The 15,116-nt window shown below is 47.6% G+C and overlaps 1 protein-coding gene across 1 annotated transcript; it reads left to right on the top strand.

Annotated features, from left to right (window-relative positions):
* The first annotated feature begins 4,852 nt into the window (after positions 1–4,852).
* LOC117504344 (fibronectin-like) lies at positions 4,853–14,886 on the top strand. The gene is given in 15 exon segments (XM_034163784.1): positions 4,853–4,859; positions 8,642–8,680; positions 8,928–9,053; positions 9,320–9,457; positions 10,457–10,588; positions 10,928–11,065; positions 11,142–11,288; positions 11,395–11,583; positions 13,291–13,473; positions 13,894–14,070; positions 14,254–14,294; positions 14,296–14,379; positions 14,381–14,411; positions 14,496–14,624; positions 14,714–14,886. Coding segments are annotated over 15 exon segments (1,734 nt in total).
* The last annotated feature ends 230 nt before the right edge of the window (positions 14,887–15,116 follow it).

The raw sequence follows: 15,116 nt of genomic DNA, 5'->3' as shown, positions 1-15,116 counted from the left end.
TGAAATAGCAATAACATGGATAACACTGAAATCACCACAGTACTGATACTGCTGTTGTGTGGGCTGAACGAAGAGGAGGTACTGCTGGCCCAACACCAGAGGGCGCCCTGCCTGTCATCGGGGTTTGGGCACCAGAGGGCGCAGTCGCCACAGGAAACCACCAGGAGCCCGGAGCTGACAGCTGTCACTAATCATCCCATCATCATCACATCCCATAAAAGCCTGGAAGAGACACCACAACTCTGCCAAGTTATCAGCTTACCTGTCAGGTAAACTACTCAGCCGTTCTGTGCAGCAGAGCTTTTTGCAGTCGTTAACCTTTTGTACACTTGCAGCTTGTAGCCGAGTTTGTGGAAGTTGGAGGAGTTGGCGTCTCCACTCCTCACGTCTGACTTTGATTAAGTGATACATAAGGCACTGCACGTACTCTGTGTTCCTGTGTTTGGAGGTGGAGGTTTTGCCCCAGAAAAGAACTGTATTTTTGCTGACTGTTTGCTGGGTGTACACACACCCCCCTTTAACCTGTGTCTGTTCCTGCCAGCAGTACCGGATCTGACAGCTGGAAGCGGTGGCCACCTGGGGACTCGGGACTTGGCGGCTCCGGTGTGTTGCAGGTCTTCGTTGGCAGTGGAACCTCATGGGTCCTGGCTCTTCTCTGGATAGGCGTCTCCTACCCTCGGGCCTGCCCACGTGTCAACTTTTGTGTAGATTGATTGACAGACTAAAAGCATATTTGGTTGTTGTGCACATTTGCAGAATAAATTGTTATTTATTCAGACTTCCTATTGGCCGTTCATTTACGCCCCCTGTCGTGGGTCCGTGTACTTCACTTTCCCAACAGGATAACTCGACCACGTCATGGACTCCAAGGGGCGTTTACCACCGTTTGAACTTCACCAGGAGGTGAGTTGGGTGAGCTGCAGCACATTCTCACCAACTTTATGGCTCGGTTGGATCTGTTAACCGAGCAGGATATTCACCTCACCCGCAGGATGGAGGCTCTCACCGCTCAGGTAGAGGCACTCGCGTCAGGCGCGGCTGCAGCCACCCCTCCTGCCGGCCTGTTGCTTAATACTGATGATCCAGTGGTGGTTCAAGGGTCTCCCCCCCTTCTCTTGAAGCTTACATTAGCCCCCCGGAACCATACGGGGGTTGTGTCGAAACGTGCGCGGACTTTCTGATGCAGTGCGCGCTCGTTTTTTCACAATGCCCCATGATGTACGCATCAGACCACAGTCGGGTGGCTTTTGTGATTAATTTGCTTCGGGGCAAGGCACGCGCCTGGGCTACGGCGCTCTGGGAGCAGAATTTATGGCTCCTGTCGACGTACACTGAGTTTATCAGGGAGTTTCGACAGGTGTTTGATCATCCTTACAAAGGCGAATCCACTTCTAATGTGCTACTGTCAATCCGACAGGGGTGCCGGAGCGCCGCTGAATATTCAGTTAACTTCCGCGTTGCGGCAGCGAGAGCCGGCTGGAATGCGGTAGCGCTCCGCGCCACCTTTATAAGGGGGCTGTCTCCGGCCCTAAAGGAGCACCTGGTGGCGAAGGATCAGCCGCAGGGTTTAGATGGGCTTATCGACCTAGTTATATGGTTAGACAACCGATTAGAAGAACATCGACGAGAGCGAGACGTCTGAAGCAGCGCCTTCCTCCCGCCCCCCCCCCCCCCCCCCCCCCCGCTCCAAAGCCAGAGCGCTCCGCGTGACGACAGCTCCCCCTGCTGACAATGTTAGGGACATGAGCAGGGCTAAAATGAGATTGAATGACAGACAAGGGAGGCTGGCACGTGGAGAGTGTTTTTACTGCGGCTCGAGTGAGCACATGCAGAAAAACTGCCCCAAGCGGTCAAAACGACAACGCTCGCCCTTAGAGACTGGACTATGGGTGAGCCATAATACTCACGAGGGGAAACCACGAAAATCCGCACGAGTCCCAGTCATGATCCTCAGTGGGGATTTAACCCTTCATGCCCCAGCACTCATCGACACGGGGTCAGAGGGGAATCTTCTCGACAGTAGATGGGCTAAGGAAGTAGGGCTCCCTCTAGTGGCCCTTTCTTCACCTTTGAAGGTACGGGCACTAGATGGCACCATTCTTCCATTAATAACACACCAGACACAGCCCTTAACACTGGTTGTGTCTGGAAACCACAGGGAGCAAAACCTGCCACCGGGAGTGTTTAAGATCCTCAGTCCCACCCAGTGCGACTGCTAAAGAGGAGGTCCGAGTTCCCCCCAATCTTACAGCGGTGCCGGCTGAGTACCACGATCTTGCTGACGTTTTCAGCAAAGATCTGGCACTCACGCTTCCCGTATGATTGTGCCATTGATTTGATCCCAGGGGCTGAGTATCCGTCCAGTAGGCTGTACAACCTCTCACGCCCTGAGCGTGAATCAATGGAGACCTACATCCAGGACTCTTTAGCTGCCGGGTTAATTCAGAACTCTTCCTCCCCGTTAGGTGCTGGTTTCTTTTTTGTGAGCAAGAAGGACGGCGGACTCCGTCCATGCATTGATTATAGAGGGTTGAACAAGATTACGGTTCGCAACCGATACCCATTGCCTCTATTGGATTCAGTGTTCACGCCCCTGCATGGAGCCAAAATATTCACTAAACTGGAGCTTAGGAATGCTTATCACCTGGTTCGGATCCGGAAGGGAGACGAATAGAAGACGGCATTTAACACCCCGTTAGGTCACTTTGAGTACCTGGTCATACCGTTCGGCCTCACTAACGCCCCCGCAACGTTCCAAGCATTGGTAAATGACGTCTTGCGGGACTTCCTGCATCGGTTCGTCTTTGTATACCTGGACGATATCCTCATCTTCTCCCTGGATCCTGAGACACATGTTAAGCATGTACGTCAGGTCCTGCAGCGGTTGTTGGAGAACTGGCTGTTTGTGATGGGCGAGAAGTGCGAGTTCCACTGTACTTCTTTGTCCTTCCTGGGGTTCATCATCTCCTCCAACTCCGTCGCACCCGATCCGGCCAAGGTAGCGGCGGTGAGAGATTGGCCCCAACCGGCAAGCCGTAGGAAGCTGCAACAGTTCCTCGGCTTCACAAATTTCTATAGGAGGTTCATTAAGGGCTATAGTCAGGTTGTTGGTCCCCTTACAGCCCTGACCTCCCCAAAAGTCCCCTTCACCTGGTCGGATCGGTGCGAAGCTGCGTTTAGGGAGTTGAAACACCAGTTTTCGACTGCGCCAGTTCTGGTGCAGCCCGATCCTAACCGCCAGTTTGTTGTTGAAGTGGATGCCTCTGACTCAGGCATAGGAGCCGTGCTGTCCCAGAGCAGGGAGTCTGACAAGGTTCTCCACCTTTGTGCCTATTTCTCCCGCAGGTTGACCCCGGCAGAACAGAACTATGACGTCGGCAATCGGGAGCTCCTGGCGATGAAAGAGGCCCTGGAGGAGTGGAGACATCTGTTGGAGGGAGCTGCGGTTCCATTCACTGTCTTCACTGACCATCGTAACCTGGAGTACATCCGGACCGCTAAGCGTCTGAACCCCAGGCAAGCCCGTTGGTCACTGTTTTTCGGACGATTTGACTTCCAGATAACTTACCACCCCGGGACTAAAAACCAGAGGTCTGTCCCGGGTGCATGAAGAGGAGGTCAAAACAGAGCTGTCGGATCCACCAGACACCATATTACCGGAGTCCGCTATCGTCACCACCCTCACGTGGGACGTGGAGAACATCGTCAGGGAGGCTCACCAGCTAACCGGTTGTACGTCCCACCAGACGCAAGAGCTGCAGTCTTGGACTTCTGTCACGGTTCCAAGCTCTCCTGCCATCCAGGGGTGCGAAGAACCGTGGCAGTGGTCCAGCAGCAATTCTGGTGGGTGTCAATGGAGACTGATGTCCGGGAGTATGTCCGGGCCTGTACCACCTGCGCCAGGGGCAAGGCTGTGCACCAAACTGAAAAAGGACTCCTCCAGCCGTTGCCAGTGCCTCGATGCCCCTGGTCACACATAGGCCTGGACTTCGTCATGGGCCTCCCTACATCCCAGGGAATGACTACCATCTTGACGATAGTGGACCGGTTCTCCAAGGTGGCCCACTTCGTGGCCCTCCCGAAGCTCCTGACGGCCCAGGAGACTGCAGATCTCCTGGTCCACAGCATCGTGTCTGCATGGTTTCCCGATGAACATCGTATCGGATCGTGTTCCCCAGTTCTCCTCGCAAGTCTGGAGGAGTTTCTGTAGGGAACTGGGGGCCACCGCGAGCCTGTCATCCGGGTACCACCCACAGACCAATGGACAAGCAGAGCGGGCTAATCAAGATCTGGAACAGGCCTTACGTTATGTGATCTCCGCGCACCCGATGGCCTGGAGTCAACATTTGGCCTGGATCGAGTACGCGCACAATAGCCAAATATCATCGGCGACCGGCCTTTCCCCGTTTGAGGTGTGTTTGGGTTACCAGCCCCCATTATTTCCAGCTGTTGAGGGAGAGGTCGACGTTCCCTCGGTCCAGGCCCATCTCAGGAGGTGCCGTCGGGTGTGGTGGACAGCCTGCTCTGCCCTTCTGAAAGCCCGGATGAGGGCGAAGAGCCATGCAGACCGCCGACGTGCCCCGGCCCCCGCTTACCAGCCCGGGCAGGAGGTTTGGCTATCAATGAAAAACATACCTCTGAACACGGACTCACTCAAGCTAACAGACAGATACATTGGACCCTTTCCCAACACCAAAGTCATCAGTCCAGCCGCAGTGAAGCTAAAACTCCCAGCTTCACTGCGGATCCACCCCGTGTTCCATGTGTCCAAAATCAAGCCGTATCACACCTCGGACCTCTGCACCCCCGGACCAGCGCCGCCTCCTGCCCACATCATCGACGGCGAGCCTGCATGGACGGTACGCAGGCTCCTTGATGTTCACCGGAGGGGTTGGGGTTTCCAATATCTGGTGGATTGGGAGGGGTACGGACCCAAAGAGCGCTCCTGGGTGAAGAGGAGCTTCATCCTGGATCCGGCCCTCCTGGCCGATTTCTACCAGCGACATCCCGACAAGCCTCGTTGGGCACCAGGAGGCGCCCAATGAGGGGGGGGGGGGGTCCTGTTGTGTGGGCCGCTCGAAGAGGAGGTACTGCTGGCCCAACACCAGAGGGCGCCCTGCCTGTCGTCGGGCTTCGGGCACCAGGGGGCGCAGTCGCCGCAGGAAACCACCAAGAGCCCAGAGCTGACAGCTGTCACTAATCATCCCATCATCATCACATCCCATAAAAGCCTGGAAGAGACACCACAACTCTGCCGAGTTATCAGCTTACGCGTCATGTAAACTACTCAGCCGTTCTGCAGCAGAGCTTTTTGCAGTCGTTAACCTTTTGTACACTTGCAGCTTGTAGCCGAGTCTGTGGAAGTTGGAGGAGTTGGCGTCTCCACTCCTCACTTCAGACTTGATTAAGTGATACATAAGGCACTGCACGTACTCTGTGTTCCTGTGTTTGGAGGTGGAGGTTTTCCCCGCAGAAAGGAACTGTATTTTTGCTGACTGTTTGCTGGGTGTATACACACCCACCTTTAACCTGTGTCTGTTCGTGCCAGCAGTACTGGATCTGACAGCTGGAAGCAGTGGCCACCTGGGGACTCAGGACTTGGCGGCTCCGGTGTGTTGCAGGTCTTCGTTGGCAGTGGAACCTCATGGGTCCTGGCTCTTCTCTGGATAGGCGTCTCCTACCCTCGGGCCTGCCCACGTGTCAACTTTTGTGTAGATTGATTGACAGACTAAAAGCATATTTGGTTGTTGTGCACATTTGCAGAATAAATTGTTATTTATTCGGACTTCCTATTGGCCGTTCATTTACGTCCTCTGTTGTGGGTCCATGTACTTCACTTTCCCAACAACTGCTTGTGACTGACTTTTGCTTTGTACTATGTCCCCATTGTGTCTCATGTACTATCATGCACTTCTTTTTTTAATATGTGTCTTTTTATTTTTAAAGTACTTTTAACATGTACACTCAACAAAAATATAAACGCAACACTTGTGGTTTTGCTCCCATTTTGTATGAGATGAACTCAAAGATCTAAAACTTTTTCTACATACACATCATCACCATTTCCCTCAAATATGGTTCACAAACCAGTCTAAATCTGTGATAGTGAGCACTTCTCCTTTGCTGAGATAATCCATCCCACCTCACAGGTGTGCCATATCAAGATGCTGATTAGACACCATGATTAGTGCACAGGTGTGCCTTAGACTGCCCACAATAAAAGGCCACTCTGAAAGGTGCAGTTTTATCACACAGCACAATGCCACAGATGTCGCAAGATTTGAGGGAGCGTGCAATTGGCATGCTGACAGCAGGAATGTCAACCAGAGCTGTTGCTCGTGTATTGAATGTTCATTTCTCTACCATAAGCCGTCTCCAAAGGCGTTTCAGAGAATTTGGCAGTACATCCAACCAGCCTCACAACCGCAGACCACGTGTAACCACACCAGCCCAGGACCTCCACATCCAGCATGTTCACCTCCAAGATCGTCTGAGACCAGCCACTCGGACAGCTGCTGAAACAACCGGTTTGCATAATCAAAGAATTTTTGCACAAACTGTCAGAAACCGTCTCAGGGAAGCTAATCTGCATGCCCGTCGTCCTCATCGGGGTCTCGACCTGACTCCAGTTCGTCGTCGTAACTGACTTGAGTGGGCAAATGCTCACATTCGCTGGCATTTGGCACGTTGGAGAGGTGTTCTCTTCACGGATGACTCCCGGTTCACACTGTCCAGGGCAGATGGCAGACAGCGTGTGTGGCGTCGTGTGGGTGAGCGGTTTTCTGATGTCAGTGTTGTGGATTCGAGTGGCCCATGGTGGCAGTGGGGTTATGGTATGGGCAGGCGTCTGTTATGGACGAAGAACACAGGTGCATTTTATTGATGGCATTTTGAATGCACAGAGATACCATGACGAGATCCTGAGGCCCATTGTTGTGCCATCCAAGAACATCACCTCATGTTGTAGCAGGATACTGCACGGCCCCATGTTGCAAGGATCTGTACACAATTCTTGGAAGCTGAAAATGTCCCAGTTTCTTGCATGACCGGCATACTCCCCGGACATGTCACCCATTGAGCATGTTTGGGATGCTCTGGACCGGTGTATATGACAGCGTGTACCAGTTTCCTGACAATATCCAGCAACTTCGCACAGCATTGAAGAGGAGTGGACCAACATTCCACAGGCCACAATTGACAACCTGATCAACTCTATGCGAAGGAGATGTGTTGCACTGCATGAGGCAAATGGTGGTCACACCAGATACTGACTGGTATCCCCCCCCCCAATAAAACAAAACTGCACCTTTCAGAGTGGCCTTTTATTGTGGGCAGTCTAAGGCACACCTGTGCACTAATCATGGTGTCTAATCAGCATCTTGATATGGCACACCTGTGAGGTGGGATGGATTATCTCAGCAAAGGAGAAGTGCTCACTATCACAGATTTAGACTGGTTTGTGAACAATATTTGAGGGAAATGGTGATATTGTGTATGTGGAAAAAGTTTTAGATCTTTGAGTTAATCTCATACAAAATGGGAGCAAAACCAAAAGTGTTGCCTTTATATTTTTGTTGAGTGTATATACCACAGGTCAATGACAAAAAAAAAACATTCTGGTTCTGAGCACGCACACCTCTGTCAAGGCTGCAGATGTTCTGGAAAATATGTTATGGATCAAATTCAAAATAAAATTCCTTATTTTCTAGGACATTATGCATCTGCTCACCAAATTTCGTCAACATGCTTTCACAACTTTATGAGTTAAATGTTGCTATGTTCCAAACATTCTTCTATTTTCCAGATATCATATATAACAGACAAACAAACAAACAGGCAGACACAGCTATAAACACCTTCTTTGCGGAGGTAATCAACATTCCATTGAAGGGATTGCTGTCATCTGGGCCAATAAATCGAGTGAATGGTTGTGCAGAGCACAAAGGGCCAGAGTGTTTTAATTTGGTTGGTTTTAAAAGAAGTTGTGCACAGAGGTCCCCTAATTAGCGGTGAATGTTTTTTGTCTTGTGGAAATAAAGGCCTATAAATGATCTGATTTACATCTGTTTGTTTCCAGTTGAATTTAAATGGATTAGTTTTAAAGGGTGAGAAACGATTGATCTGCTGTGGCGACCCCTAACGGGAGCAGCCGAAAGGAGAAGCAGTTTAAAGAAATAAACTGTCCGTGGGTCTCTTTTTTCCTCCTCCTGGTACATTCTCTTCTGATGCTGGAAACAGAGATCAAACCTGATGTGGTGCCTTTCATTCTTTGGTGAAGTGTCCAGTGTGCGTTCCTCACCCCTAATAAACTAAAGTCCTCCCCCTCAGTGGGTTGGGTGTCCGGTATAAAACCAGTGCGCACCGCTGCGCTCAGCCTGGCGCACCCGCTGCTTGGCGGAGAACTGATCCGCCTGGAACAGCAGCCATTCCAAGACGAACTTCTATCCTGTTCCCTTCTATTCTTTTCCCGATTTTCTTCCTAAATAACCGTTTTGGTACTTTGTAATTTCTCGTGTTTTGCCCTCTCCAACATGAGTGTCGGCGCAGTGACGGCGTTACTGGTTGCGCTGTGCGTAAGCAGCGCAGTCCACTGTGTGCCAAAGAGCAAGGGAAGAGTAAAAGACAAACTGGACAGTATCAGTGTATCCTGACCTCCACTACACTTCAGCCATTGCTCCAGGTTTGTACATGGACCACAAAGGTTTTTATTAATATTATATTTGGTGTTGAATTTCATTCCAGTGCGTAATTTCTCGGAGATTTGTAAACCCCCTTTTTCTTAATTTGGGGTTTGTAATGAGTACAGCAGGGTAATGAATTCTCATTTTACGGTATTTATCACTTCTGCCATCCAGCAAACAGCGTTCCTCTATGATAACTTGTGGTGGTATGTGGTTATATGGATGACGGATGTGTTTAATCGTTAGTTGGCTGTGAGGAGAACGGCCGCTCATACAGGCTGAACGAACAGTGGGAGAAACGCTTCCTTGGAAGTACACTGGTGTGCACCTGTCATGGAGCTGCAGGGATCAAATGCAAAACTAAGCCTGAAGGTCAGTGTGAGACAAGGGTTGCACCTACAGGTTCATTTTTGACACCTGGAAAGAAGAACAAACAGACAAACAAACCAAAACATCAAATTGCATTGAATGTAATTTCCCCTAATTTAGTCCCAGTTCCATATTATGACAAACAGGGCAACAGTGGAGTTGGGAAACCTCACAAAAAGACAATGTATTCACTCTGTCTACCAGCGAGCCTTCATATATCAAGAGACGTTGCACCCAGGTGATAACCAGGTGTTTTATCTGTTTTTCAGTGGAGGAGACCTGCTTTGACAAATACAACGACAGAACATATCGGGTCGGCGAAACCTACGAGAGACCGAAGGATAGGATGATCTGGGATTGTACCTGCATTGGATCAGGTCGAGGCAAGATCAGCTGTACCATCGCAAGTGAGTTACCCGATTTCTAAGTAACTTTCAGTATAAACCACCACCACCACTACAAAATATTAATATTCTGTTACAATATGTAAATGAGGTCTTTACAACTAAATTTAGGTTTGCAGTTATATATGTTCTTCAACACCCCACCATACTTACTTTCCGGTTTGACGTATTAGAAAAAGTCACCTCTTATTGTTATTTAACTGAAGATAATTTGTGGATATTATTGATTACTATTCAGTTTATTGGTTTGCCTTCCAGACTGTGGGATTAGATCAGATATGTGTGCATTGTCATTCATTCATTTTCTCTCACTTTTGCGGGTCCAGGTTGCAATGGCAGTAGAACAAGCAGCCCTTCCCACACTTCCTTATCCTGTCATGTATTATCAGTATGATAAAAGCATTGTTTCTTGATATTACTGACCGTTAACATCACCTTACACATGGAAATAAAAGTAGAGACCTAAGAATAGACCCCTGTGGGACTCCTGAAGAAAAGGGCTATGGGAAAGTCCAAGTAAGCAAAAAAAAAAAGATTATATTTAGTAGATTAGTGGGGATAGATGATAGATGATTGTGATTGAGTGTTGTTGAATACCACAAAAAAACAAAAAGAAAATCAACAGCAAGTGTCACAAGAACTCCTTTTTCTTATTTCCCACCTGACTCATGGGTGGAGCTAAAATTGAACCCTCAAAGAGTGAAATCATAGAATATTATAGAATATTGATTCAGCAGTGATATGGTCAACCTAAAGAAACAGCTTCGCCACTACACAAAGTACAACATTGAGAGTATCAAAATAAACACTTTAGGAATTAAGTTCAACTCTGAAATATTTGACTCAGAGTGTTTAACTCTCAGATTTTTAGTGGTGCATCAGAGAATGTTGCTTCCTTTATTAAAAAAACTGAATATGTGATAAACACGTAATATAACTTGTATTATATTAATTTTTTATAAGCAAAGACACTGTAATAACCCCAAACCTTTCCACACACAGATCGTTGCCACGAAGGCGGGAACTCATATAAAATCGGAGATACTTGGCAGAGGCCTCACGAGAGCTCTGACTACATGCTGGAGTGTGTGTGTCTCGGGAATGGCAAAGGAGAGTGGACCTGCAAACCCGTGGGTATGGAAACCTCACATCAAACATCACAGTTTGAGTGTGTAAGATTGTGTGTTTGCACCCCAAACACACAAATCCGTGCACCCCCGCTCAAAGGTATGACTAGAAGGGACATTTCTCAGAAGTATTACTGCATTCAACACCGCTGTAAATATTTAACAGCAGCACAAACACACGAGCACGACCGTCCTTGTTGCTCATCTTGCATCACAACTATTGATTTTCACCTGGTTTCTTTCTTGCTGGTAAATAAAATGCTTTGAATTCAAGTCACATGTTTCAAAATGTCTTTTAGCAAAATGCAAAAGTATTGTAATTAAGCATGTCCTGTTTTCTGTGCAGCTGAGCGTTGCTATGACAACACCGCTGCCTCATCCTACACGGTAGGGGAGACCTGGGAGAAACCGTATCAGGGCTGGATGATGCTGGACTGCACTTGTCTGGGAGAAGGAAACGGGCGCATCACATGCACCTCAAGGAGTAAGTAGAACATGCATGCAGGGATGGACACTGGACAGTAAGAGGCGATGTTTGACTGCTGCTCTCCTACCATCAGATCGCTGCAACGACCAGGACACCAGGAGATCCTACCGTATCGGAGACTCGTGGACCAAAACCGACACAAGCGGACACACGCTGCAGTGCCTGTGCTTAGGAAACGGCAGAGGAGAGTGGAAGTGTGAGAGACACAACACAGGACGGGGTAAGGCCGTGAGCCTGAACTGTTCGGATAGTGTATTGAGATGATTCAGTCTTGATAAACACTTTACTTAGACCATTTCCACTTATCATCTTTGGGTGGTGCGCAGGCACAGGATCAGCGGTGGTGGCCACCATTCACCCACAGCCTCTGCCACTACCACAGCCTGTCACCGCGGGAACGTGTCGCACAGATTCCGGAACTACATTCTATGATGGACAGCGCTGGATCAGGACCCAGGGCAACAAGCAGATGCTGTGCACATGTCTGGGCAACGGAGTGAGCTGTCAGGAGTGGGGTGAGTACACCGGACGAAAATATGGAAGTTAAAGTATGTTTCTATTCAGTCACTGGAAAACTCTCCATTATTAGTATTTTTCCTATTAAACAAGAAGCTTCTCAAATATAAATCTGAAGCCTGTTACTTCTGTGGGGTTATGATCCCTATGAAAGGGGTTCAGTTTTTGCCTTTCTGTGTCTGCTGGTTTGTGTGTTTTTGGAATATGAAATGTATTAACACAAGAAAATTTTAAAAAATTGATGAAAAGCTTGAACCTATGCCATAATAATTTTGAGGTTGCTAGAAATATGGAGCAATTTTTTTTTCTTACCTCCAACTAAAAGAGGAGGGCTGAGGTTATGTGACTGTCCTGATGAATTTGTATACAAACACTGTAACTCAAATAATGATGTACAGATTCTGGTGCTGCTTTGTGGGAGAGATGGTTTTAAGGGCAAAAAAGGGATGAACAATTTTTGCTGGTGATCTGGAGCTACTTCTAGATTTTTCCTTTTGTTTAATTGGATTCAACCTTTTATCTGTTATTTCTTGGCTTATGATGTCACAAGGAGCTGGTGCCCTCTTCTTCTGTGGCACCATGGTCCACCTCCAGTACCTTCATTACCCACACTTTGGGAACCACTGGTCTTTAGGTTAACACAGTGGGCCTGAAACCAAATGATCTTTGATTCAAATCCCCATTAGACAGAGAAAATTACAAGTCATTTGGGCAAGGTCCTTGATCCCCAAGTTGTTCCCATTGTGCATCTTGTGTGGGAGAACTGTTTATTTGCACCTGAAAAATAGACTCCATGTAAAAAAATTCTTCTTGATTTTCCGCAACACTGAGGCTGGAGCCACGTGCGTCTCAAGTAAGCAGTGTGCAAACTCTACTCTGTTAATCATGGGCACTGAATCTGGTGTGGAACAAGCGTAGCATAGCCACTGTAGGTGGCACTGTTTTCCCTCACTACATTCCAATTGTATTCTGAGGTCGGAATTTCCAAATTATGCACTCGCTCCCCAATCCAGGAATGTCCTGATATCAAAATTCCACCTTTTCAACTTATTCAAACACAACATAACCCAAGTTCACAGTCCAGTTGGCTGTTCTGAGAAGCAGCAGCAGTGAAAGTTGTAGTTTTTACTGCTATTAGCACTTTTGTCTTTTTTAGTCCAGTTTAATAAATCATGCGCACAGTACTGTCTTTCAGCTGTCTGTGGATGTGTTAATATGGCATTTTTATGTGTGAAATTCCATGTAATGTATTCACCAAGCAGAAACCAAGCAGTAAATTAAAAGCCTAATGTAACTTCTCCATCATCTGTTCTCTTCCATGATACCATTGCAGTGGGATCGTGCACGCCTGCCCGTCGGCTCAATGTTTTTGTGGTTCTCTCATACGAGCTGTTCTGCTGTGGTCTGCCCTTGTACTTATTCATATTATGTGTGAAGGGGCCCTAACACATTTCAGATTCAGACAACTTTATTGATCCCTAAAAGGGAAATTCATTTCACACCCAGTTACCTCAGACAAATATACAGCAATTAATCCAGAATTATAACTAGTTGAACGTAATAATGGCACACATCAGAATTAAAACAACCACATATATACATTTGATTGTTTATGTACGCTAAACTTTGAAACAGTCCGTCTTCTGAATTGAGACAATGTGAGTGTGTTTAAACTGTATAAACTGTTCTCTGCCCCTTCTGTGCAGAGGCCCGGGCCCAGGTGTATGGTGGCAACTCCAATGGTCAGCCGTGCGCATTTCCTTTTGTCTTCTTGGGGAAGACCTACTACTCTTGCACCTCAGATGGACGTACGGACGGGCAGCTCTGGTGCTCCACGACCTCTGACTATGCGACTGATCAGCAGTACTCATTCTGTACTGAGAAAAATGGTGAGGCTATTGGACAGGAAGGAAGGAAGGAAGGAAAGAACAAAGGAAGTTGGTGGTACAGAGATAAAGAAAAAACAATGACGGCGAAAGTAAACTCTGGTGTCACTATTGCCACAAAAGTTCTGTTAAACCTTCTGTTTAATATCAGCTATTATTTCTCATATAGTGTTGGTATGCAGTCAATTTTTCAGTGTGTGCAGGATGTGCACGGGCTCTCTTTCAAAGTAGTGTTGCATCAACTCTATAAGTAACTCTAGAAATTATTAAATGAAGCTGAAAAACAGTAATTGAGTTGATTTACCCAAATATTCATCCTCAAAGTGTGATGAAAACATGGAATGCCATTGTGGAACGTCAGCTATCCTGATCAATTTTCAGTTATCTTGACCTACAACAATGTTGTCACCTTCTCAATTCCAGCCATCGTAGCAACACGAGGTGGGAACTCCAATGGTGCCATGTGCCACTTCCCATTTCTCTACAGTGGTCGCAACTACACCGATTGCACCTCTGACGGGCGCCGTGACGGTATGAGGTGGTGCGGTACCACCTACAATTATGACGCAGAGCAGCGCTTTGGATTTTGCCCCATGGCTGGTTAGTATGTGCGTGTGGTGGACTGGGGGCTTAGTTGGTAGTTACATACATTAGTTGACCAGTACTTGCGAATCATCTGTGACTCTATGGGTGGATTGGAGTGACAATGGATGTACTTACACTTCTTTGTCCAACTTGGTCATTGCTGTCACATTCTTTTTTAAAAATGTATTTATTTGGCAGCCCATGAAGAGGTGTGCACCACCAATGATGGAGTGATGCAACCGTGTTGGCGACAAGTGGGACAAACGCCATGATGTCATGGGTCACATGATGGAGTGCACCTGCATGGGGAACGGTCGAGGGGAAGTGGAGTTGTATTGCGTACTCTCAGCTGCGAGGTCAGACAGCCAGCTCCAGTTGGATTTGACACACAGCTGATGTTGGTCGTGTATTGATTTTTATCTCTTATTCTATTTGTCCAGATCAGTGTATTGTTGATGGCTTGACCTATGAAGTAAACCAGGCCTTCTCCAAACGTCACAATGAAGGATACATGATGAACTGCACGTGCTTTGGACAGGGACGGGGGCGATGGAAGTGTGATGCTCTCGGTGCGTTATGGGCTTGATTAAAAAACAGAGAACCTCAGCTCTTTGATTCTGTTCTGACATCATCTGTTGCTTTGCTTCCCCTCTGACAGACCAATGTCAGGAGCCACAAACCAGGGACTTTTATCAGATTGGAGAGACCTGGTACAAAGTCATCCATGGTAACCAGTACCGCTGTTATTGCTACGGCAATGGCATTGGAGAGCTGAGATGTGAGCCCCAGCGAGCATATCCAGGTACTGAATCTGCAACACAGCCAGTTTAAAGCTGAAATCTGAGATTCATCTATGAAATTACATACTCTTTGATTTATGTACCGTAATGTTTGCCTTGTTTTTCAAAAGGTATAAATCACATGTTCAATCAATCAATCAATCAATCAATTTTATTTATATAGCGGCCAAATCACAACAAACAGTTGCCCCAAGGCGCTTTATAATTGTAAGGCAAGGCCATACAATAATTACGGAAAAACCCAACGGTCAAACGACCCCA

This window comes from Thalassophryne amazonica, chromosome 2 (assembly GCF_902500255.1).
Source record: "Thalassophryne amazonica chromosome 2, fThaAma1.1, whole genome shotgun sequence".
Lineage (NCBI taxonomy): Eukaryota > Metazoa > Chordata > Actinopteri > Batrachoidiformes > Batrachoididae > Thalassophryne > Thalassophryne amazonica.
This window is presented reverse-complemented; position numbering and strand designations above follow the sequence as displayed.